Source organism: Lissotriton helveticus, chromosome 1_1 (genome assembly GCF_964261635.1).
Source record: "Lissotriton helveticus chromosome 1_1, aLisHel1.1, whole genome shotgun sequence".
In the NCBI taxonomy this organism is placed as follows: domain Eukaryota; kingdom Metazoa; phylum Chordata; class Amphibia; order Caudata; family Salamandridae; genus Lissotriton; species Lissotriton helveticus.
This window is the reverse complement of record NC_136057.1, coordinates 1,330,274,217-1,330,300,660: the sequence shown is the minus strand read 5'-3', so window position 1 is coordinate 1,330,300,660 and position 26,444 is coordinate 1,330,274,217. Positions and strand designations below refer to the sequence as shown.

At 43.6% G+C, this 26,444-nt stretch overlaps 1 protein-coding gene across 1 annotated transcript in view; it reads right to left on the bottom strand.

Annotated features, from left to right (window-relative positions):
* The window catches only part of LOC144772798 (von Willebrand factor A domain-containing protein 7-like), a 556,704-nt gene that overhangs the window by 199,902 nt on the left and 330,358 nt on the right, over window positions 1-26,444 (bottom strand). Inside the window, exons 11-12 of the mRNA XM_078657375.1 lie at window positions 5,210-5,386; window positions 4,032-4,124 (exon numbers count right to left, since the gene is read on the bottom strand). Of these exons, the coding sequence (XP_078513501.1) occupies window positions 4,032-4,124; window positions 5,210-5,386 (270 nt within the window). The remainder of the gene's footprint in view (window positions 1-4,031; window positions 4,125-5,209; window positions 5,387-26,444) is intronic.

The window sequence follows — 26,444 nt, the reverse complement described above, 5'->3', positions numbered from 1 at the left end:
TCATTAAATTATGTCATCACCTCTTGTACATTCTCTGATGATTGGGACATTGAAACTGTGCACAATTTGCTTTCAGACCTAGAGCAATCAGCTGTATTTCTAATGATGAATTGTATGATGGTACATCTAATTTTGGTGACATGTTCTGTTATCAACATTATGATCACCATCTCTTACACAAAGCTAGTATCCCACGGAGTGTTTATAATTACACACAATGGGAACTCTGCCCAAACCGCCCAAAGGTAGTTAAAGGACATTTGCACAAAAGTTTCCCTATTTGTCACATCAGACCCAGCCTCAAATCACTATAGGCTTGCACCTACTCCTGCAAAGAAAAATATGCTACCAAACACCAAACTGATATACTCTGCTTCCTTTGTTTCCCAACTATCTATACAGGGTTTCAGCTTTTGGGAAGACAAAATAGAAACAAAATCTGTCTGGGGGACAAAAGAGTGGCTGGTTCATGGAACTGAGACTTTATTTAGCGCATGTTCCACAGCAAATGATTTTTCAGCCCAAAACAGTGCAACAAACTTCATGGCATATTTCCAAGGACTTAACGCCATTGTAGCATAAATGTTTTGAGGTTACAGGAGTTTTTTTATCGCCATACTTATTTACAGGTGGCAGCTAATTCCAGTTTTCTAGCTTTAACGTGAATGTTTTGTAGCACCACTTCTCTTAGCGTGACTTACATAAAATGAGATGCACGGTAGGCGTTCCAGCGTAAAAACTCCAGCAAAACATGCAACGCGATATTTACAAGCATTTCCTTGTACGTCGCTAAAGAAAAGAAACTGCTGCTAAGTCTAATTAGAAGGCAGTTTTTTTAACGTCAGAAAATACTTGATCCTAAAAATGGTGCAAATACACTGGGGGCCTCATTTTAGAGGTTTTTGTGTTGGACAGCACTGCAAGGAACCTTGCCATGCTGCCTTGCAGCAAAACAAAAGTGCAGGGATGCGCCCATCAACAAGATAGGGGGCTTTCCTGTCTTTTTCTCCTACGTTAGCACACAATGGCTGCAATGTGCCAATGCAGGAACCTTTGTGCAAAGGGTGCTGATTGATGTTGTGCAGGAAGGTACACCTTCCTGCACAGAATCAATCAACTCAGGCGATATCCTCTTTCTATATGTGCTGCAGAAATGAAAATATGTATCCTCATTGCACCTCCCAAATGCCAACCTTGCGTTGTTGTTAGATTCTGACACATTCCCAGGTTTCCGGTTTCTAGTTAATCTGGGAATGATTCAGATTCCATGAGGTTTATGCGTGAAAGGGCTCATATTTACAAAGCGATGAAAAGCCAGGTAAAGTGGCTTTATGTGGCCTTGTAAACATGATGTGGCACATTGCGCCACCGGAAAATCAAGAAAGTGATGTTACATTGGTGCAAAAGTGCCGCTAGGGCCTCATAAGTGTGGCCCTTGGATAATAGAAGAACTCTCACAATTCATCCTTACAAGCTCAACGACGCCATGGAACTCCTGTCACTGCCGCTAGGAGCACCGAGGAGACCACCACCACCACCCCTGCCATATGTCACTCACCTGAACAACTGCTCCATTCCCTTTGGGTGATTACTAGACCTGATCCCCTCTAAGTGCTGACCTTGGTAGAGCGGAACATCAGCAACAGGAAGCTGGCCACCGGAACCGCAGAAACCCAGAAACTCTCCGCACCAGATGGTCATGTCGCATTGGAGCCATCATTGCTGGGGAAGTGTTGGGATCCTGTCACTGAGTGCAATTGCGCATCATCTCCGCCTTATGCAGCTCCCTCTGCCTCTCTTATATAACCTGCTCCAGATTGGGGGTGGCTTGTAGTTGTGGCAGGGAACGCCTGCTCATCCTACAACTCCCACCACGACTGGCTCTGCAAATGACAGCTTGTTGACAGACCCTTCACACCCTGTAGGCTGAAGTCCACCCTGGTAATAGGGTGGACTTCAGCCAGTTCTTGTTCAATGTCGTGTACCTTGTCAGTCGGCTTGTGATGATCTGCATACTCCAAGGTGAAGTCAACTGTGATTTTGTCGATGAGGCACTCAAGGAAAGTGCACATTTGTTCGAGGGACGTACCCACTGTGAGTATGTAGTCTAGTTTGGAGTCCAGGGTGTCCGCTGTCACCTGCCTAAACAGCCAGTGACCCCCCAGCTGCTCAGTTCACAGTCATGGAGGAGTGGCCAGGTGTTGACACCGCATTCATGTGCAGGTGGCCCATCTTTGCACCAGGCACTACGTATGACATGCGGTGCAGTGAAGTGTGCCCATCCGGCCCCCATCCTCCACTCAGGTGTATGCTAGCCAGGAATCTTCGTTCTGGCAAAACAATCCCCAGTACACCCAATAATAGCTCACTACCAGGGCACGAGGAAAGGCAGCACCAACCGGTCGCCTCCACCGATCTAGCAGTGTCAAGCAGATTCCTTGTTCCTCAGTGCCCCAGCGAGTAACAGCATATCAAGCTGTGCACCCAAGGCTCAATCCCACCCCATGCCCCTGGCACCCGCTATGACATGACCAACGGCTTATACCAGCGACTTGAGCCAGTTAATGAAGGCCCCCACCAGACTTGTGCGGGGTCCTTATCGATGTGGGTCTGCTGCAGTGCATGGATTGCTCATGGCATGGTGTGCACCACCTACAGGTGCTAGGCCTTATCCCAACACAAACTCTGGGATTCCTCCACTCCCCATCCCACCTTCTCCTCACCTGGACATCGACACCTGTGCTCAATCCACAGCGCTCTCTCTGAATCTGTGGCTCAGCCAGCAGGCTCCTCAGCAAGCCTGGGTACAGCAGTCATCTCTGAGTCTGCTGGGGACCTCTCAATGCAGGTGATACAACACGCCCCTCTTAAGCAAGAAGTTGCGGCACTCCCACCACACAAGTTCGGTGCAGCTCAGGGGCCTCACCCTCCACAGCGTCCAGCGAGCGCCACCTCCTCTGGCCTGTGATACAGAGGGGCACAGCCCACCATCGGCAATCTCCTCCGTGCAACCTGGTGTAGTGATTTATTAATTTAACTAAACTACCAAAGAGTCTAATCTACTGCATAAGTCCAGGACCAGATCCATCAGATTGATAGTAATATTTGTTTAATACTATCCACATACTGTTGCTTTTAATATTACCTCTGTGATGACCCCCCTAAAAAAGTATGTTGCTTTGGCATCACACTAGGTAATTTTAACTCACACTTTTTTCTTTCTTTTACACTTTCTTTCACTGCAACCTCTCCCATCCAGCCATGTCATATATACATATTTTCCGTCACTGGAGGATCTGTTTCTAGGTCTCCTCACAATATCATCAGGTGAGAGACCTAGCAGATACCAGTTCTTGTACAACAAATCCCAGATGACGAGTTTCCGCCAAGTGGTCGTCTGATGGGAGTATTTTTGTCTTGTTCTCACACTCTATTTCTTCTTTGTTCAGACACCTGTTAATACATGCATCACTTTGGAATTGGCATACAATATTGAGCCCATTGTAGACCTCCAATATCCCTTGTGTTTTTGTTAACAGTTAGATTGGGGGATAGGATACTTTGTAGGTCTTTAATTTTGCTTCCCCTATAGACCCTACCACACAGTTGTTCCTTGTAAGTCCAGGGCTGCCAAATGTTTTTCTGTCCTATACATTCTTTAATTCTTGAAAATCTTACAGTTTTTACATATGGATTCTGAATTTTTCTAAATGGTCTTAATAAAAGCTGTGCCTCTTATAAGTTTTGGAAAAAGAGCCATTACCCAGACAGTTCTAAATCTGTGAAGAAAATTCTGTTAGAACTAACTCAAAACCCTCCAGTATTTTTACAGCATCAATCAGCATTTCTGACAAAATAATTCCACTCGCAAAGAAATATTACTGGTTTGAATAAGGAGAAGGCCCACAAACTATGAGTAAGCCAGTCATCAGTAATTAAGCAAGAGTAAGTTTGATTACTTTGTACACCCCTGCGAAAGCTACTGACATTCTTTGGTAGTGTCCTTAGGTGTGATATAGTGAAACAAGTACCTGCGGTTAATGGATGATCAATCCCGACAAAACCAGGATGCGGCCCGTCGAAGGATTCTTGGAATTGATACCTGAAAGTCATTGCACTGTGCCCTGAAAGGTACAACAAAAAGCATCTGTGATCAAGGAAAAAGGGACACATAGTAAAACTGATACCACAAAATAGTGCTTTTGAAAATGTGTCTTTGCCCCGCAGGTCTTGTTTTCAAGGAGAAGCACCAGCTGATCTATGATTATCCAAAGTTCTGATGCGGTGTACTACTATATGTACGATAGTCTGCATGGCACTAACAGCTGATCCGCATGTGGCCTGTGCAGGCACTATGTGTCACTGCTAAATATATGAACCTCTCACAAAACTTCAGGAGTGATCTTATTTGTGTGAACCTTGTGTTCTTGATATGAGTGTTGGCCATTGCAGGACCTCTGTTTACTCACTGTGGTTGTTGTGGGCCCCATGACCTGGAGAGCATTATCAAGTGAAGTGCTAATTTTGTTCATGGGATGCTGGGATCCTGGAGAATTCAGAGGTGGGTTTCCTTGATACTGCTCCCTGACCAGTGATTAAAGGGCAGAGACACGGAAGTCCTGTTGGGGGGATTTAGTATGCTATCTTGTAAGTCACATATGTTTGAACAAAACGAATTCTGTGTGCATATTTGCATTATGTGCAATAGTCAAACTGGGCTTCACAAAAGTAAACTTAAACCTGACGTTTAAGTTTAGACCTAAAGTCTAACTTTAAACCTGAGGTGTAGGTTTAGACCTGAAGTCTAACTTTAGACTTGAAATCTAGACTTAAATTTGTCTAAACTTAGAATTCAGGTCTAAAGTTTAACTTCGGATCTAAAATTAGCCTTCAGGTCTACAGTTAGACTTTAGGCCTACATTTAGACTTTAGGTCTAAAATTAGACTTCTGGTCTAAAGTTAGACATCAGGTCTAAGTTTGCCTTTGTGAATAAGTACCTCTGTAGTAAATGACTATTTTATTTAAGGTCTATATTATACAAACATAATCAGTATGACCAGTGGCTCGGGTAGGAGCTTCATTTAGATTATTTGTTTGATTATTTATATTCTTTGGATAGCCTGAACGTCTAGTCTATATCCTGCCATGTGGGACTAAGTTGCACACCTCTGAGTAATATGAAATTAGTGAAGACAGTGAGAGACATACCTTCTACCTTAACAGTGAAGTCGTCAAGAGACAGTATCTTTAGCTTCCATTCACCACCCGTGAGAGTCTGCAGGAGGCTCACGACAAGTGTCTCTCCAACCTGGAGAATGTTTTCCACTGTTGCCAATAGACCCCCTAATAGTCCTGATCCTCCAATTGGAATAGTATTTAGTAACCCTGTAAGAGGGATGCAAGACACGATCAGTGGTTACTGGTATCTGCAGGCATCCGACTCAAGAAGCAATGTGTGCTTGACAATTCAATAGGCCTAATAATATATTTTATTTTAGTAAAATATAAAGTTAAGATGTAGGGATGTATGAACATCTTAGGTCAGCAACTGCTTCGACACTCCCACCCTCAACTCTTATGATCGAGGTATTAGTTTAATAACATATGTTTTAAAAGAAGTGATTACAGATGACAGCTCAGTTAATGACATGGTCCATCTTTGCCATTCACATTACATACTCTAAATCATTTCAGTAAAAAAGCTAATGACTAAAAGAACAGCTTTGTATTAATTCAAATCCCAAAGGGAATCTGTAGTTTGGGACTAGGTTTAGTTGAAACAGCATAACGTGATAGCCTAGTAAATGGCAGGTAGTGGCACAACGGCAAAAAGGAATCTGTGGAACAGCCGTAAAGAGATGGTAATAGTATAGCCAAAAGGTCCAGTTAGTGTGGCAGGTGTAAATGACTTGTAGAGGTATACTGTAAATGGCACGTAGGAGAATCATCGTACTGGTTGAATGTACTAGAGCCATGCAAGGCAGGTAAAGACAAAGCCACGAATGGCAGGAAGTAGAGTAGCTTTAATGGGAAGGTGATGATATGACTGCAAAGGGTTTGTGCTGGTATAGTGATGTGGATGTAAAGGGCTGACAGTGGAAAAGGAATAAAGGGCTTGCAGTGGTACAGTTTTAAAGGTAAGTTTGTGATAAAGTTGTGATGGGCATGTAGTGGTATATTGGAATATATCCATACGGGTGATATTGGTATTGCTATAAAGCTATGTACTAGTACATCTGTAAAGGACAGGTAGTAGAATCATCATACAGATTGGTTGTGGCCATAGCGGATAGATAGAGATATATGGCATAAAGTACCCCATGCTGTACATTATAGGGATACTACATGTAAATGAACCTATAGGAAAAAGTTCAACATGTGGACCAAAAATACATTAAACAAAAGAGTACAAACCCAAATAAACAATTAAGTATAAATTCATAATTTATTAATACAAAAAGGTATTTTCTTTCCTTTTCCTTTTTTTTTTTTTTTTATAAATATCAAAGTGTAAAACAGTGGAACCATATATAAATATATATATATAATATATATATATAATATATATATTCTGTCACGGAAAGGCATTGTTTAAAGCCCATCCTGATATGGCTGGCGGTGTCTGATAGACACCGCCACCATATACAACCCTTTTCCACCACGGTCTTTCCGTCCGCCGCGGACCCCCCAGCCGTCGTAAAATGGTGGGGGGTCTTTGCAGCAAGGATGGCGAGCGGATCGCCCCCGTCAGGCCGGCGGTGGCTACTGCCAGCCTGGCAGGGGGCGATCCACCCGCCATCCTAATGGGCCCCTAAGTTTTTCAAAAAACCATTGACTGTTAAACAGTTTTTACACACCTTATGTATGTGATAGATGATGTATATCTACATTTAACCCAGAACTTAAAGTAACCAATTAAATTTCATTGAGTTAGTGAGTGGAGGGCAAGTTGCAAAAATAAAGTAACTAGTCAATGTTTTGAGTGAAAATGCATGTGTATTTAAATGTCAGATTCCTTGAAATATTTTCTCTGAGTACAAGTATAATAGTGCATCGTTGTTGAATTTTTAATTATACCATTATTTTAATTTTTGCTGTATCGAAATTGAGAAGCAGTTTTTTTTAAACAAAAAATAAGGTGTGAACTAATTTTCCGCAGGGAAGATGTTGGCCATTGTCTAGTGGCAAGAATTTTCGTTCTTAGACTGCCAGATACTTAGCTCAGGGAAGATGTTGGTCAGTGGCCGTGGGACAGATTTTTTTAATCTTACTCTGCCGGGCACTTACCTCAGGGTATATTTTGGTCAGAGTCTGGATGCATGATTTACTATTCTTTCTCCGCTGGGTACTTACCTCAGGATAGGTGTTGGTCAGTGTCTTGGGGCCAGATTAACTATTCTTAGTACGCCAGGTAATTACCTCAGGGAAGGTGTTGGTCTGTGTCTGGGAGCCAGATTTACTATTCTTACTCCGCCGTACCTCAGGGAAGGTGTTGGTCTGTGTCTGGGGGCAAAAGTTATTATTCTAACTCTGCCAGGTACTTACCTCAGGGAAGGTTTTGATCAGAGTCTGGGTGCCAGATTTACTATTCTTACTCTGCCGGTTCCTTATCTCAGGGAAGGTGTTGGTCAGTCTCTTGGGGCCATATTAACTTGTTTTAGTATGCCGGGTACTTACCTCAGGTAAGTTGTTGGTCCGTGTCTGGGAGACAGATTTACTATTCTTACTCCGCCGGGTACTTACCTCAGGGTAGGTGTCTTGGGACAGATTAACTATTATTAGTACGCCGGGTAATTACATCAGGGAAGGTGTTGGTCTGTGTCTGGGAGCAAGATTTCCTATTCTTACTTCACCGGTTACTTACCACAGGGAAGGTGTTGGTCAGTGTCTGGGGGCCAAATGTATTATTCTAACTCTGCCAGGTACTTACATCAGGGAAGGTTTTGGTCAGGGTCTGGATGCATGATTTACTATTCTTACCCCGCCGGGCACTTACCTCTGGGTAGGTGCTGGTCAGTGTCTTGGGGCCAGATTAACTATTTTTAGTATGCCGGGTACTTACCACAGGGAAGGTGTTGGTCTGTGACTGGGAGCCAAATTTACTATTCTTACACCGCCGGGTATTTGCCTCAGGGAAGGTGTTGGTCAACATATAGTAACTTTTCTAAGTAAGTTACTACAAAGAAATGTAATATATCTAAATTACAATTATAAAATATGCTATGTCTTTGTTTTTCTAACCAGATATCTCATAGAGAACCATTACCGTCAATCAATAAGCTGGTAAAAGGAAGATCATCTTAAAATATCAGTTGCATGAAAGAAAAAAACATCCAATCTTCGGGTACAAATGAAACAACCTTTAAATTTGCCGTATCTATTTTTAAAACTTAAACTGGTGCAACAATGTAACTCTGTTTTCTGAGAGCACGTTCTCCTATTCTTACTCTGCTGAAAACTTACCTCAGGGAGGTTGTTGGGCAGGGACTGGGGACAAGTTTTACTATTCTTACACCGCTGGGTTCTTTCATTAAGGAAGGTGTTGGTCAGTGTCTGTGGCCCAGGTTAACTAGTCTTAGACCACCAGGTACTTACCTCAGGGAAGGTGTTGGACAGTGTATGTAGGCCAGATTAATTATTCTTATTCTGCCGGATACTTACCTCATGGAAGGTGTTGGTCAACATATATTAACTTTTCTAAGTAAGTTACAACAAAAAAGTGTATTATTTCTAAATTTATAAATATGCTATGTCTTTGATTTTCAAATCAGAAATCTCCATTACCGTCAATCCATAAACTGATAAAAGGAAGATCAGCTTAAAACATCAGTTGCATGAAAGAACCAAACATCCAAACTTCAGGTACAAATGAAACGACCTTTTAATTTGCCTTATCTATTTTTTAAACTTTAACTGTTGCAACAATCTAACTTTGTTTTCTGGGAGCACGTTTTTCTATTTTTACACTGCTGAAAACTTACACCAGGGAGGGTGTTGGGCAGTGTCTGGGGGCAAGTTTTACTAATCTTACTCCGCAGGGTACTTAAATTAAGGAAGGTTTTGGTCAGTGTCTAGGAGCCGGATTAACTATTCTTACTCCGCTTGTTACATATTTCAGGGAAGGTGTTGGTCAGTGTCTGGGGCCAGACTTACTATTTTTACTCCACTGGGTACTTACCTCATGGTAAATGTTGGTCAATGTCTTGGGGCCAGATAAACTAGTCTTAGTACGCTGGGTACTTACTTCAGTGAAGGTGTTTGTCAGCGTCTTGGCACCAGATTTACTATTCTTTCTCCGCCGGTTACTTACCTCAGGGAAGGTGTTGGTCAGTGTCTGGGGGCCAGAATTACTATTCTTACTCCACCGGGTACTTACCTCAGGGTAGGTGTTGGTCAGTGTCTGGGAGTCAGATTTACTATTCTTACTCCGCCGGGTACTTACCTCAGTGAAGGTGTTGGTCAGTGTCTGGGAGGCAGATTTACTATTCTTACTCCGCTGGGTACTTACCTCAGGGAAGGTGTTGGTCAGTGTCTGTGGGCCAGATTGACTATTCTTACTCCGCCGGGTGCTTACCTCAGGGAAGTTGTTCTTCAACATATAATAACTTTACTAAGAAAGTTACAACAAAGAAATGTAATTAATAATTATGAAATATGCCATGTCTTTGTTTTCCGAACCAGATATCTCATAGAGAACCATTAACATCAAACCATAAACTGGCAAAAGGAAGAACAGCTTAAAACATCTGTTGCACAAAAGAACAAAACATCCAATCTTCAGGTACAATTGAAACAACCTTTTAATTTACCTTATCTTTTTAATTAAACCTCTAATAGAACAACCATCTTACTCTTTAACCGCATGCGTGCGGTGCAGGTTTCCGCGCTGCGCTGAAGTTCGCAAAAACCCGCGGTTCATGACGAGCTCAGCTCGTCATGAGTGTACGAGAGGTGTACCTCATGACGAGCTGAGCTCGTCATGAGCGTCGAAGAGGTTAAAGATTTCTAAAGTAATATACAAAAATTATCAGACAGTTAAGCAAACTTTAAAAGTACATTTTTAAATTTGCAGTTTAACCAATAATTTTACGTTAACTATTCTAATCCTATTATTGATACATGTCATTGCAGCTACGTCTACAACATAGACCTGGAAAACCAAACAGACTTGAAAAGAGAATACAAAGGAAAGCAACACATACAACAATACTTTTGCAAACGAAACTTCACCACAGAAGAACAAAGAAATGCAAACCTGAGGTACAATAGAAAACATTTCACTTAAACTGAAAAACAAATCTAAAATTAACTTTTCTTTTAATCAGATATTAAAACTGTCAATAGTGTATCACATTATAATTTGTTGTATGACGTTACTATGCATCCCGTCTCAACGCATGCCTTTAACACACAATGTTTTAAGTGGGGGGGGGAACCCCTCCACCCCCCTTTCTGATTTGCAAGCCTTTTTGGGGGGGAGAACCCCCCCAAACTCCCTTTTTTAATTTTACCTTTACCACGCATGCGTTACAACGCGTATTCCATTACCATGCATAACCTTTACCATGAAAATACCTTTAGCACGCAAATCTTTACAACGATTTTCCTTTAAAAGGCAGGCGTGATAATGGCATATTTATTATAAAGGTTATCTCCAATCCCTGCCCCTGTAGGCTCGGAGAAAACAGGCAAGACATTTTTAAGTAGTTGAACAGTTAACACCCCCCAGCAGTAGCTGACCTATGTCCCCAAAGACCATCTTCCAAATACATGCACCTTCCCCTCTCCAGCTCTGTATTTTGTAACTAAATACCCCTTTCCCGCATTACACGTCATAAAGAGGAAGTGGAGGTGTCTTTCCATTTCCACTTACCACGCTGATTGCCTTCACATCACGACGGAAACAGATGCGTTTTTTGGGGGGGGGGAGAACCCCCAAACCCCCTTTTTAGGTCGAGCGTAGCGAACGGACCTCGTGTATACTTTAGTATACTTTGTAAATGGGGAGGTGCACGCGCTGGGACAAAGAGGTGCACGCGCTTTCCGTCTTGGATCTCGGATTTGACCTCGTGAGCGCGCATGTGTGCGAGCGCGACTCTGCCGTGCGCTTTGGAAAACGAAACCTCTCTTTGGAAATAGAAACTTAAGAGCAGCGCGACGTGAGCTGTCTAAGGTAGAAGCTCAAGCGCGCGGCTCCGAGCTTTACACAGCAGCTACTCTGCCCGGTGCAGGCCCACCGTCAAGCCCCCTCTGCGCCTCCTTTGAGGCCCTTCTTCTAAGCGCTGTGTGTTTCCTTTGCAGGCATCCGCACGGAGCAGGACTTCTACGTGCGCCTCATCGACTCCATGACCAAGCAGGTAGGACGCGGGGCTCTGCCGGGACTGCGGGGCTGCGGGGATGGAGGGCGGAGAGGCGGCTGGTGGGGTAAGGCCAAGGAGGCAGCGCTGCTCGGATTGACGGCTTTCATCGGTACATGCAGTACGGGCTTCACCAGGGAAGGTGTGTGTGGGTGGAGGGGTGGGGATTCAGAAGCCCTACTCCATTCCATAGGCCCCAGAGTAAAATGATGGTACCACCTCCTTGTCTCAAGATAGACCGCAGTGAGCTAGTGGCGAGGGTGTCCCAGAGAACTGGACCGCTATTTCACAACGCAGCCGGGTAAGGCCCAATCCAGCGCAGGGGTCTGGTGCAATCGCTGGAGGTGTCCGAGGGTGGATCTTGGACTCCAAGCACCGGGTTGCAGGCAGTTCCAAGTGGTTGGACAGTGTCAATGGAGACCCCGCGCCGTCCAGCAATGACGGCCGAGATCCGGTTTGCAGCTGCGAGGTATCCCCCAACCACTGAAAGGGGTCAAGGGGAGGAGAGGAGGGGGGCTTGCCGTCAGCCGGGCCGCCACAGTGCAGGGGAGGCCAGCTAGGACCACCCCGCAGATGCAGACCATCAATCCCCAAAGACATCCCTAGATGCGGTCTGTGGCAGAGGTCCCGACCCCTCAGGTCGCTACCCGACAGCGGCAGCCGAGCTCAGCTGGCTCCCCTCTCCCCGAGCGAGTGGCGTAGGGACGATCCCGGGTTGGGCCCCTCCATGGACAACAGGCAGGTGCAGGCAGAGGAGGGGGTGAGGGGGGGTGAGGGGATAACTCACTGAGGGAGGGAGGGGGGCTGGAGCACCTACACCGCCCCCGCACTGCCACCCGGCCTGGAAGCTGACTTCCAGCCCCCAACTCACTCACCGCAGGTCCGTCGGTAGAGTCCACAGGAGAGCTCTCGTCTTCTTTAGAGACACGCAGTCCCCGGCAGTGGAAACAAGGACGCAACTCCGTCGCGGACCCCAAAGAACAAGCAGGTCCAGATTGGGCCGGATCAGGAGGCTGCACAGCAATTGAAGCTTGGCCCGGACACACCTGGGGTAGGGGGCCCCCGGCGATATATCTCAGGGAATAAGTAGAGGAGCAGCACCAGGAGTCTGATGGGCCAGCTGCAGCGAATTACAGCAGGTAAGGAAAGGCAGCGGGTCAGTGTCCAATTTGCAGTGCCCAGGTCACCTCCAGAGCAGACAGTCTGCACGTGGGGGGGCCTTTCACAAGACAGTCCCAGCCCCCTGCCGCCGCCACTCACCAGGTCACTGGCTTGTCGAGCACCGCAACCCCAATCACGCAGCCTCGAGGGTATGTGCCAGGCCTCATGCCACTGTCGCCCCGGGCCTCCCGCTGCCCAAAAACGGCAGTCGGCACCACAGCAGCACCGCAGGAGAGTCGGGGTGAGGCCTCAAATTGCTCCCGCCATCTCCAGCAATGGTTCCAGCACCCAATCAGGCAGGGCAGCTTGGCGTCGGCATGCAGGGATGACTGGCAACGGCTGCAGATGCAGAGGTCCAGCCGGGCGGGGTGAGGACGGCACGGCGGGCGTCTCTCCAGGGGGTCCACAATCCGCCGCCAGTCGCCGCAGCTTTGGGGGTCACCTCCACCAGGACAAAAGGCAAATGCTATAGGCATCACATTTGCGAAAGTTATAACTATTGGCATTGTAAATGACAAAGCTATTAATTTAGCTATTTAAAAAAAAAAACATAAATAAAAACTTTGCCATGTACAATACCAATAGCTCAAACTTTCCTAATGCGAGACCTATTGCATTGCAAATGCTTGTTTTTTTAAGGTAACATCTACAGCAGATCACATTTTTGGCAGCCACCTTCAATGAAACCTGTGGCTCAGTTTCACGGGAAGTTGCACAAAACATCCCCATGCAAGTTGCCAGTAATATGCCCACAATTCCCAATTTAAGGCGCATGATCCAAAGAACAAAACAGACCATCAATCCACATGCAATAAGACCACAAACTTTCTCCGATATTAACATTCCCCCAGAACTAACTGTGACTTTTACTAACAAAACTTTTCTTTTACATGATAATGATAATCCTCTAAAACGTCTTCTAATCTTCTATACAGCACATCATTTTGCCACTCTTGAAAATACTGAAATTGGGATGGTGGATGGCACTTTTCAGTCTACACCCCATCCTTTTAACCAAATCTATACTATTTATGGCAATATTAACAACCCAACTGTCCCCTTAGTATTTGGTTTTCTGCCTGACAGACAATCTTCCACTCACAATGAGTTTTTATCAGTTATAAAAACCAAAACTCTCAACAAAAGTCCTAGGAAAGTAATAATTGATTTTGAGATACAAATGAATAATACTATTTGTAAACTATATCCAGACACCCAAATTCAAGTTTTTTTTTCACTTTTCCCAAGTGTATTGGAGAAAAATACGAAAAACATCTTCAGTGGAAGATCATGGGCCCCATTAGGATGGCGGGTGGACTTTGTCCGCCCGCCATCCTATCGGTCTTAGGGACCACCCGCCATAAGGGCAGGGGTCCTGGGGGGGGGGGGATTAGGATGCGCCCGCCACAGTGGCGGGCGCATCATGCATGCTTAGCATAATGGCGGGCGGTGCTCTCTGCACCGCCCGCCACAATGCTAAAAATGCATTATTGTTTTTGCATTGACAAAGAGGCAGGCACAGCACGGTGCCTGCCGCCTTGTCAATGCAAATGCTGGGGGGTACCACAGGTACCCCCCATGTGCACCCCCCACCTCTACTTCACTTCGGGGGCCCACAAGGGGCCCCCGAAGTGAAGACCGCATGCCTTTCCGTGGTGGCATCTCCGCCACGGAAAGGCATCTATTCTGCCCAATCCTGATATGGCTGGCGGTGTCAAATACACCATGTTAGGCCTTTTCCGCCCCGGCCGCAAGGTGACCGGGGCGGAAAGTGGCGGACGGTCTTTCCGTCTGCCGCGGCCCCCCCCCGCCATCCTAATATGGCAGGGGGACTTCAGGGCAAGGATGGCGGGCGGATTGCTTAGAGGGAGGAGCAAAGACAAACAATTCCATTGAAGGATGGCATAACTCTTTTAATAAATCCATTAGTAGGAGTCATCCAAACTTTTATCATTTCTTGGAAATTTTAAAAAAAGAACAAAGCCCGCCCGCCATCGTGGTGCAAAAGGGACCGCCCGTCATAGGTGCGGCGGTCCCGCAAAACAAATTAGGATGCGCCCGCCTGTATGTTTACATTGTGGCGGGTGGCAGCACCCGCCAGAATGTAAAAATACATGTTTTACATTTGAATGTACAACGTGGCAGGCACAGTGCAGTGCCTGCCACCTTGTACATGCAAATGTAGGGGGTACCATAGGTACCCCCCACATGCAGCAATCCCCCCTCACCCCCCTGGGGGCCAGCAACGGACCCCCAAAGGCATTTCCCACCTGTCTTTTTGCGGCGGAAACTCTGCCGCAAAAGACAGGCATTCAAATACCCACAGCGGTGCCTGCACGGCACCGCCTCCATTAACCCCCTGTACCTGGTCCTGCAAGGCGGGCGGAACAGGCCCGCCTTGCGGGACCACGGTGGACAGTCTTTCTGTCCGTCGCAGTAACTTTTCCCTTCCCACTGCCATCCTAAAATGGCGATGGGAATTTCAAGGGTGATGGCGGTGAATCCGCGACCGCCGGGCCAGATTCACCACCATCGTAATCGGCCCCAAAGTTTCCAAGAAATGAGGATGGCTCAGTCACTTTCAGGTACTCTAAATCCTCAAGTGTCATGAGGTAGCAAAGCGATGAGTGAAAGACTTCAATCAAAACTGCAACAATGGGCATGTCTGACTACCTTGAAAGTATTGCATATATTCTTCATTTCTAACTATCATTTCTAACATGTGAATTGATTGCCTGTTTTACTCATCTTCCAAAAGATTTAATTGACATTTTTCAAAATGTACCCAAATTCCAAATAAAAATGTATTTTGCTATTTTGCCAACTTGCTAATTTTTTTTTAACTGATATCACATCAATTGTGGATCAATACTTTTATATATTGAAACACTTTTATATTATTTTCATGTTTTTGTAAATTTACAAAGTTAGGCAAGGTATGGATTAATAAATGTATCTGACTTCATCTAAAATTGCTTTCATTAACAATGTATTAGTCAGAAAGTAATTAGCCCAAAGTGTGTATATTACGGCAACCTGCATGGGGATCAAAGTGTAGTTAAGACAAATTAAAAATGAAACTCACCACAGTATTTTAATTTACCGTACACATCTTTCCTAACAGTAAATGTATCTGCCGTATGTTATAATGTATTAAAAAGATCACGGGCCAGATGTGGGTAAATACCATTTACCGATTCTAAAGTACCGAATTTTACCGATTCGGTATTTTAGAATGGGTAAATGGTATGTAGGTAAAAATTCGGTAATTTTTACCGAATCTGTAAAATTCAGTGAATACCAATTCGGTATTTACATACCAAATTGGTAAGGGGGGAAGACCTACAAGGGTGGCAGGGTGTCACATTGACACCCTGTTGCACCCCTAAATAGCGCACGGGTGCACATGTGGCACACATACATGCCCTAAGGGTATCTATGTCTGCCACATGGCACTGTTAAAAAAGCACAAAATTAGGGCGTGGCTAAGCGCCCGATCTGGATGGAGGTGCGGCGGTAGAGTTCCGTCCGTACCGGAGCTGACTGGCGGCTCGTGCCACCGACATCACACTGAAGAAGCAGCGCACGATGTGGGACAACGCCAGGCTTCACATGCGATAACTCCCGCCGCGGTTTGAAGCCTCTACGACCGCAAATTCCTGACTTCACTCCGGTCGCGGCTCTGCAGCGGCCGCGACCGCCATTTTGTGCTTCGAAGCGGCGCTCACTCCATACGTGAACTTTCTTCACGTCTGCACTCCAGCGACATGAGGCTTCCCGCTCTGTCTTCGCCCACTCTACCACCATGAAGACATCTTCTGACCTACACAGGTGACTCTTTTTTGCATTCTTGATATGACAAATGGCAATTACTTCGTCTTTCTCGCCTTCCTCAGAACGGGCCGCCATTTTGTTTTTCGTTTTCTCTGCCTGGAATTTCCTTGCGATTTGAAACAGGAGTTGCCTTTCTCCTTTGACTACTTTGGCATTTTTCTTCTGCCACATCGCTCCATTGACTCTTTTTTGGCTTCCTTCTACGACTTCCTCCATTTTTGGGCGCTGTTTGTTCTTATTATCTAGTTTTACTCCTTCAGCCCTCACTCGTGCGTCTTCTACAATCCTTTTTACGCACGCTTGGATGGCGGGCTGTACCAGCAGGACCCCTAAGCGCAACTATATTAAAAACTCCAAACTTTTTACAGCGCTAGCTCACTTAGAAGCTTCTGCACCCTCCATCTCCAGTGACACGATGTCTAATATGGATACTCCCTCACAAAATGTTTCTAAAACCAACTCAAAGAGGTTAAAAAAGGATCCCCCCTCTCCTACGAAATCCTCCTCAGTCATCTCCATGGAATTGCTTCTTGAGGAGATCAGGGCCTTGCGCCCCTACATGGAGGAGACTAATGCCAAGCTGCAAACGCTAACTGACAATTAGTCTCAAATGGACGTCAGGGTCTCCCCGTGGAAAAGTCTGTGTCCTCTCTTCAGGAATCTGCCACCAAGATTCCCCACATGGATTTGCAATTGTCCTCTCTCCAGAAGCATGTGGAGGACCTTGAAAATAGAAACAGACGTAATAATCTTCGTCTTTACGGCCTGAAAGAAGGTTGTGAGGGGAATGATCCTATAACTTTCTTCAAGTCCTTTCTGCCCAAGCTCCTGCACCTACCTGAAGACACTACGCTCAATATCCAGCGTGCTCACAGGCTTGACCGACTCTCATCTTCTGCCTCTCCATCTACAAAGCCCAGGGGGGTCATAATGTATTTTCTTGAATACACGATCTATTGAAGGTTCTCCTGGCTGCTAAAGCTTCTCCACGCCTTACTTGGTCTGGCTCCACCCTATTCTTCGCCCAAGACTACGCCAAATCCACTGCCAACCGACGCAAAGCCTTCCTTGACATGAGAGCGGATCTTAGATCTATTGGAGCCAGATATGGTCTCTTTCATCCTTGCTTATTCAAAGTTACCCACAACAATAAGACCACAACCTATGAAGATCCACTGAGACTCCGAAGTTTCCTTAATTCCTGCGGTCCTGCTAAATTGGAGTTCTCCAGTTCCAGTTCTTCATCCTCATTCCCTCCGTGACTTTTCACATTGTTGTAATTGGTTCTCCTAGTGTCCTGCTAGCCTTTTATTCATGTTTCTGTATCCTCTTTGATTGTTAATCCCCGTCCCTGTTTTTGACCAGTCTTTTTTGACTAGCCGACCTTCGTTGCTGTTTTACGCATCCTTATCTGTCTGTTTTATTGTCATAGTATATTCTTGATGTCTTTTCCTACCTAATCACGCTGTTCTCCTTCTTTTGCAGATCCCTATTTAGCGCCCCGTCATGTCTATCCGGTTGGGCGTCTCGTTGCCCCGTTTTCCTGCCCTCCGTTCGTTGGCCTTACCCCCCTCGTCTCATCTTCGTTTTCATCCCCTTCGTCCTCCTTCCAGATTTTGTACCCTTATTCCTTCACCCCTGTAAGTACCTACCCTTCCTTCCTTCCTATTTTTGAAATGTTTTCATACGTTGTGTCTGTTCCTGACCTCGTACCCTACTTCACCTGGTTATTTATTTTGGTGTCACTCTTTTTCGCACAACTTTGCATCTTTTCATGTCTTCTCCCTTTTCTCATATGCTTGCATCATTTGTCTTTTACTCTTTCCTTTCCTTTCATCCTTTTTTCTCTCAGACTCTCCTTGATTCTGGTTTCAATCCCCCTCTGGTTTGCTCCTGTTATTTCATCTTCACCGTTTTACCCTTTCCTGCTGTTTCTTTCCTGTTTTTACTTCTTAGTTTTTGCTGTAATCCTCTTACCACGTTCTTTATTCTTCTTTTTTCCACTTACTCGCTCCCCTTTTTATCTCCGTCTTCCCTCTCCATTTATCTGTACTACGCACTTGTTTGAGGCTTCTTCTTGTTTTCTTACTTTTTTCATGCTTCACTCTTTTAATATTACTTAATGTCATTACGTATTGTATCGTGGAACGTTAAAGGTTTGCACTCACCAATTAAGAGGCAAAAAATTCTCTCCCATTTAGCTAAACTGAATGTTGATTTTGCTTTTTTGCAAGAGACTCACCTATCTGACACTGAAGCTGCCAAACTTAAAAGAGGTTGGGTGGGGGCTGTGTTCTCCGCTCCTGGTGATGGTAAGAGGAATGGTGTTTCCCTGTTAATTCGCAAATCTTTTCCTCATTCAGTTCTGTCATCTGAATTTGACCCTGAAGGTAGATGGTTGTTTGTTAAGCTCTCCTCGAAGGGCACCTCTCTTTCCCTGCTTAATGTTTACGCCCCCACTGGCGGCAATCCCGCCTTTTGGAGTTCCTTTACCACTCGTATTACTGAATGTATAGATGACAATTTTATTTTAGCTGGTGATTGTAACTTGCCCCTTGATCCCTTTTTAGATAGGAAATCCACCTCATTTTTTGTTCCTAATAAATCGCACAAACTTTTCACGCATGCCATCTCCCAACACAAACTTGTCGATGCATGGCGAATTTGCAACCCAACCTCTGAAGAATTCACTTTTTACTCCCCTGTACATCACTCACAATCTCAAATTGACTACATCTTCCTTTCCCATCATCTATCGCAATCCCTCACTCAAGCTGATATTGGCCCCATAATGTTCTCTGACCATGCCCCGGTACTCATTAATATCGACATCCTACCCAAACCTATCGGACCCAAGAGGTGGCGCTTCAACAACGCCCTTCTCCTCGATCCTAAATTCACTGAATCCTTCACGGACTTCTCCATTGAATTTTTTACCCTCAACGACACCCCTTCTCTACCCAAACACACCATTTGGGATGCCTATAAAGCTGCTGCCAGGGACTTCATTATCAGACACGTTGCCTCAAAACGCAAAGCTGCACGCAAGCTTACCAGTGATCTCCTACTTCAAATAAAGCATCTAGAACACTGCTTTTACACCTCCCATTCCCGAGACAGCTTGAATGCCCTTGTTTGCGCCAAAATGAAATACAACAAGCAAGCTACTGAAGACGCCTCATTATACCTGTTGAAATCTAGCTCAAAATTTTATGGTGGGAAAAACAAGGCGGGGAAAATTCTTGCAAATTATTTGAAAGTTAAACAAAACAAATTGAACATTGAATCTGTTTTTGATACTACTTCTGTTTTACGTTATAAAGATTCTGATATTTTAGAGGAGTTCTCCCGATTTTATTCCACACTCTACTCTTCTGACACCCACCCCTCTACTCACTCCCTTGATAACGTTTTTGCAAGCATTCAACCTCCTTCTAATTTTCCAGTCGATTTATCTACCCTCGAATTACCCATAACCACACGCGAATTACATAATGCCCTCAACTCTCTCAAAAAAGATAAAGCTCCAAGCCCGGATGGATTCACGGCCGAATTCTATTTACATTTTGCCTCCCTACTTTTACCAAAATTGCATGCCCTCATTGATTCCTTTGTATCTAGCGGTGCTTCCTCTGGCACATTCTCCGACGCCCACATCTGTATTATACCCAAGGAGAGTAAAGATCCACAACACTGCAAAAATTATAGACCAATATCACTCGTCAACATCGATTATAAATTATATGCCAAGTCCTTAGCAATCAGATTAGATCCTTTCCTCCCAGAACTCCTAGGCCCCGAACAATCCGGATTCGTTAAAGGCCGTTATATCACAGATAACACTAGACTCCTTTCCAAATCCTCACGTTTCATCGATTCCCTGGCTGCAATCGCTTTGGATGCCGAGAAAGCATTCGATAGAGTCGAATGGTCTTTCCTTTTCTTTGCGCTAAAGTGGTTTGGGTTTGGTCCCAATTTCATCGCCCTCATTTCTTTCCTTTATTTTAATCCCAGAGCCGCGGTCTGTGCCAATGGCTTAATCTCATCCTTTTTCAATCTAGGTAGAGGAGTCCGTCAGGGCTGCCCTCTTTCTCCCTTTCTCTTTAATCTAGCCCTCGAACCCTTTCTCTCCAGGTTACGTCAGAATCCCCACTTATATGGCTTTCAACTTTCTCATACCCATATCAAACTAGCTGCCTACGCAGACGACATTCTCCTCTTCATATCCAACCCTTCTGTCTCTATCCCCGCTTTCCTCACTGAAGTTCAGGCCTACTCTCAATTGTCTGGCTATAAATTAAACAATGACAAGTGCGAGATCCTACCCCTCACCAAATTTACCTTTAAGCCTGATTTTGCCGCATCCAACTTTACATGGAGTCCTACTCACATAAAATATCTTGGCTTGCACATTACCCCTTCTGTCTCAGATACCGTTTCACTCTGCCTCAACAAATGCTCCCAGAAACTTTCCGATCTCACCTCCAGGTGGCATCCCCTTTACCTCTCCTGGTGGGGCCGGCTTGATACCGTTAAGATGATGTTGACCCCAATAGTACTTTACGTCATCTCAAATATCCCTGTTTCTATCCCGACCAAATTCTTTCGGAAAATCAATACCATTCTTTCCTCCTTTCTATGGTCCCAAAAGAAACCGCGCATGTCCTTGCTCCGACTTCGTCTTCCTAAATCAGAGGGTGGGGTTAACTTTCCAAATTTCCCCATCTATCATAAGGCTTTCCTCCTCCGGCAAGCTTCCCTTTGGCTGAAGGATCCCGATGAGCCATCCCCCCTATGGGTTACAATCGAACGTCTTTCCCTTTCTCCTTTTTCCTTTGCTGAATACCTCTCCTTTTCCCACAAACCCCAATTTCTCTCTACCCCATTCACAAACACACCGCTAAGTTACTCCTTTGTTCCTCTCCAGACCCCCCTACCTCTGTCACTGAATTTCTTAACTCCACCATCTGGTATAACAATAGCATTCTCATTAAGCAAAAACCTTTTTATTGGAAAACCTGGAGACAACGAGGATTACTCTGGGTTTCCCAACTATTTCAAGGACCGGATTTCTTATCTTTTTCTGTCCTAAGTCAGACTTTTTCACTCCCTTCTTCGTTCGCCCACAAATTCCCTTTGTTGAAAGATGCGGTCTTGTCTGCCTACAACTCTCTTCCTCGATCCCCTCCCCCTCTGACCCCCCTAACCCAGCCTCATCTCTTCACGCCTTGCTAAGCACTGGACCTAAGGCCTCTTCCATTTATCATTAATTTCACACACCCTTATCTCCCCGACCGAAGTCAACGGTGGAACAGCTTTGGGAAACAGACTTAAACACGTCCTGGCCTTCCTCCTTATGGGATAAACTCTGGACTAAACTTCGCACATCTTCCAGAGCTGCCTCCCTCACACAAACAGTTTTCTTTATATACAACCGACTTCTTTACACTCCGTCTCTACTTCACAAGAGATTTCCCTCAGCCCCAGACTTTTGTTAGTCTTGTTCTGCACCTAATGCCACACTCCTCCACATGCTTTTCTCCTGCCCTCCTACTTACACCTTTTGGACTCAAGTCTGGGATCAAATCAACTCCATATTCCATACAACCTCTCCCTTCTCTATTGTTGACATTTTTCTAGGAAGCCTCTCTCCTTCCTGGGCACATGTTGACTCTAATGTACAAATTATTGATCTATTACTAGCTGTTGCCTTTCAGCAGATAACTGTTAACTGGAAGAATTCGAACAATATTACCTTCAAAGCTTGGTGGTTTAATGTTTGCCATAATCACAGATTAGACACTGCATTTGTTTACCCTCTCACCCTAGCCCCGAAGAGACACGCCTTATGGCCTCCCATTACCCTTTATCTAGATGTTTGTGCTAAACGTTCTACCCATTTATCTCCCTCTCAGCAAGAGGTTTCCAAACCTCCATGACTCACCTTTCGTTCCATTTCTTTCTTCTATGGCTCGTTAATTTTCACAAATGCCTTCTGTTTTGCTTTCCTTCAGATAGCCTCATATATTGTATATCTTTTTCCTCTGTCCATTATTGTAATATTTTCATGTTTTTTTTTTCTGTATTTGACCTCGACACTGATATTGTATTTTACTTTGACTTTGTATTGACACCTCTTTTATTTTAATAAATTTTATTTTGAACTTTAAAAAAGCACCAAATTGCTTTTTTAACAGTTTTCATTATTTACCACCAACTTGTCGTTGGTGGTAAATAACGAATCCTTACAAGTGAAAAGCACTCACTTGAGTGGTTCCTACATTTCAGATTCGGTAATTTACCGAATTGGTATTTAAGAATTCGGTAATTTACCGAATTCTTAAATACTGATTCAGTAAATTACCGAATCTGAAACGTAGCTACCTACATCCCAAATGCCTAATACCGGTCGATAACGGCCGAAATTCGGTAATTTCGGCCGTTACCGAACGGTATTAGGGTTCCTACATCTGGCCCCAAATCCTAACCTCACCCCGTCTTCATGTCATTGCATTCTGAGAGGTACCACCAACTACAGAATCAAATGTGAAACAATTAGTGACTACGAAGCTTCTATAAAATTAAAACAGACTATTTTATCCATTATACTTATCTCCAAGCGGATGAATATATCATATTAAGAAGATATTTACAAATGTTTTTGAGTTTTAAAATAAATATTTGTTGTGCATCATTAAAAATTAAATGATACCTTTTTGTGAAATATTTTAAATAATATTTACTCAATAAATACATCTTTTTACTGAAAGATTACTGAATTTATTTTCTTATTTCATTTTTAAATATCAGATTCATATTTATATATGATTTATAAAGATATAAAATGTCCAGCATGTTATTAATAATTACATTGATCTATTTTAACGATAATTGATTGTACCTCATTTTTAACACACTGGGATTTAAAAGACTGGGGTTATTTCCCTCAAGGTGAAAAAATACTTGGGTATTAAAACAATACCCCACCCAAAATCCCTGTATCCAAAACATCCCGCTCCTTAAAGTTAGGATTGTAATTTCATGTTAAGTATCCATCTTGTTTTTCACAAAAAAAGGAATAGCCACTTAATACTTAATACTCATGGTTTTTTTCCACTAGAAAAAAAATTCCTGGGTATGAAAACACTACCCCACCCAATACCCCTATACCCCAAGCATCCCGCTACTAAAAGTTAGCGTAGTAATTTAATTTTAAGTATACTTCTTATTTTTTGTCAAAAATAAGGAATATCCACTTACATATAAATACTCTGGGGTTTTGACCACTAGAAAAAAAATACCTGGGTATTAAAACACTACCCCAACCAATACCCCTATACCCCAAGCACCCCACTACTAAAAGTTAGCGTAGTAATTTCATTTTAAGTATACTTCTTGTTTTTTGTCAAAAATAAGGAATATCCACTTACAATTTAATACACAGGGATTTTTTTCCACAAGGAAAAAAAATACCTGGGTATTAAAACACTAACCCACCCACTACCCCTATACCCCAATAATCCTGCTACTAAAAGTTAGTGTAGAAAATTCATGATAAGTATACTTCTTGTTTTTCTCATAAATAAGGAAAAGCCACTTACAATTTAATACTCAGGGATTTTTGTCCCGCTAGAAAATAAAAATACCTGGGTATTAAAACACTACCCCACCCAATACCCCTATACCCCAAGCATCCTGCTCCTAAAAGCTAGTGTAGTAAATTCATGATTAGTATACTTCTTGTTTTTCTCAAAAATAAGGAACAGCCACTTAAACTGTAATACCCAGGGATTTTTTTCCACTAGGAAAAAAATACCTGGGTATTAAAACACTACCCCACCCAATACCCCTATACCCCAAGCATCCCACTCCTAAACGTTAGTGTAGTAAATTCATGATTAGTATACTTCTTGTTTTTCTCAAAAATAAAGAGTAGTCACTTATACAAATTAATACTCAGGGATTTTGTTTCCACTAGAAAAAAATACCTGGGTATTAAAACACTACCCCACCCAATAGCCCTATACCCCAAGCATCCCACTACTAAAAGGTAGTGTAGTAATTTAATTGTGAGTATTCTTGTTTTTCTCAAAAATAAGGAACATCCACTTACAATTTAATACACAGGGTTTTTTTCCCACTAGAAAAAAAATACCTGGGTATGAAAACACTACCCCACCCAATAGCCCTATAACCCAAGCATCCCGCTCCTAAAATTTAGCGTAGAAATATCATGTTAAGTATACTTCTTGTTTTTCTCAAAAATAAGGAATAGCCACTTACAAATGAATACTCACGTTTTTTTCCACTAGAGAAAAAAAATACCTGGGTATTAAAACACTACCCCACCCAATACCCCTATACCCCAAGCATCCGGCTCCTAAAAGTTAGTGTAGTAAATTCATGATTAGTATACTTCTGGTTTTTCAAAAAAAATAAAGACTAGTCACTTATACAAATTAATACTCAGGGTTTTTTTCCACTAGAAAAAAAATACCTGGGTATGAAAACACTACCCCACCCAATACCCCGCTACTAAAAGTTAGCGTAGTAATTTCATTTTAAGTATACTTCTTGTTTTTCTCAAAAATAAGGAATAGCCACTTACATATAAATACTCTGGGGTTTTTACCACTAGAAGAAAAAAAATACCTGGGTATTAAAACACTCCCCCCACCCAATACCCCTATACCCCAAGCATCCCGCCCCTAAATGTTAGAGTCAATCAATCAATCAAGTCATTTATAGAGCGCACTACTCACCCGTAGGGTCTCAAGGCGCTAGGTGGGGGGGGGGGGGTGCCGTTACTGCTCGAACAGCCAGGTCTTGAGCTTCTTCCTGAAGGAGAGGTGGTCCTGGGTCAGGCGCAGGTCGGTCGGGAGTGAGTTCCAGGTCTTGGCAGCCAGGTAGGAGAAGGACCTTCCTCCTGTTGTCGCTCTTCGGAAATACACCAGGGGCACACACAAGGAGAGGAGTGTCGATCACGGACCACGCCGCTCGGAGGAGGGGGCGTGGTCACGAGGCGGCAGTCGGGCAGCAAGGCAGGGGGAAGCACACGCAGCAGCTGGTGGCCGTGCGGCGCGGGAGCGTCCTAGGACTAGGACACCCTCCTAGTAATTTCATTTTATGTATACTTCATGTTTTTGTCAAAAATAAGGAATATCCACTTACAATTTAATACTCAGGGATTTTTCCCACTAGAACATACCTGGGTATTAAAACACTACCCCACCCAATAACCCTATACCACAAGCATCACGCTCCTAAAATGTAGCGTAGACATTTCATGTTAAGTATACTTCTTGTTTTTCTCAAAAATAAGGAATAGCCACTTACAAATTAAAACTCAGGGCTTTTTTTCCCACTAGTAAAAAAAAATACCTGGGTATTAAAACACTACCCCACCCAATACCCCTATACCCCCAAGCATCCCGCTCGTAAATGTTAGCGTAGTGATTTCATGTTAAGTATACCTCTTGTTTTTCTCGAAAATGAAGAAAAGCCACTTATACAATTAAATACTCAGGGATTTTTATATCTTAGAAAAAAAATACCTGGGTATTAAAATAATACTCCACCCAATACCCCTGTACCCCAAGCATCCCACTCCTAAAAGAAGGGTATGTTATTTCTTAAAAAATAGTGCTCATGTTTGCAATAATAATGGAATGACACTCAAAGATAAAAACTCAGGTACACTGCCCCAGCCAAAACCCACACATCCCAAACATCACGCACCTAAAGGATCGCGTACAATTTTATTATAAATACATTTTAAAACTTGCAAAATAAACACAATGACTTCTCTAATTTAAAATAATACTGTGGGCTTTTTTAATTTAAAAAAAAAAAGTCTGGATAATACGCCAATTTCCCGAATATTACTAGTCCATCCAAAACATAATAATAAAAAAAAACATGTAATTCATCCAAAAAGAAAAGAAAATCAACCCAATAAACATAAGCCTTTACGATAATAATTTCAGAATATTTAAATAAATAAAAAATGCCCAAATATTAAAACACACAGCATATCAATAATCATGAAGTTCATCCCTAAACTTCAACCAAATTAACATAGCCTTAACCAT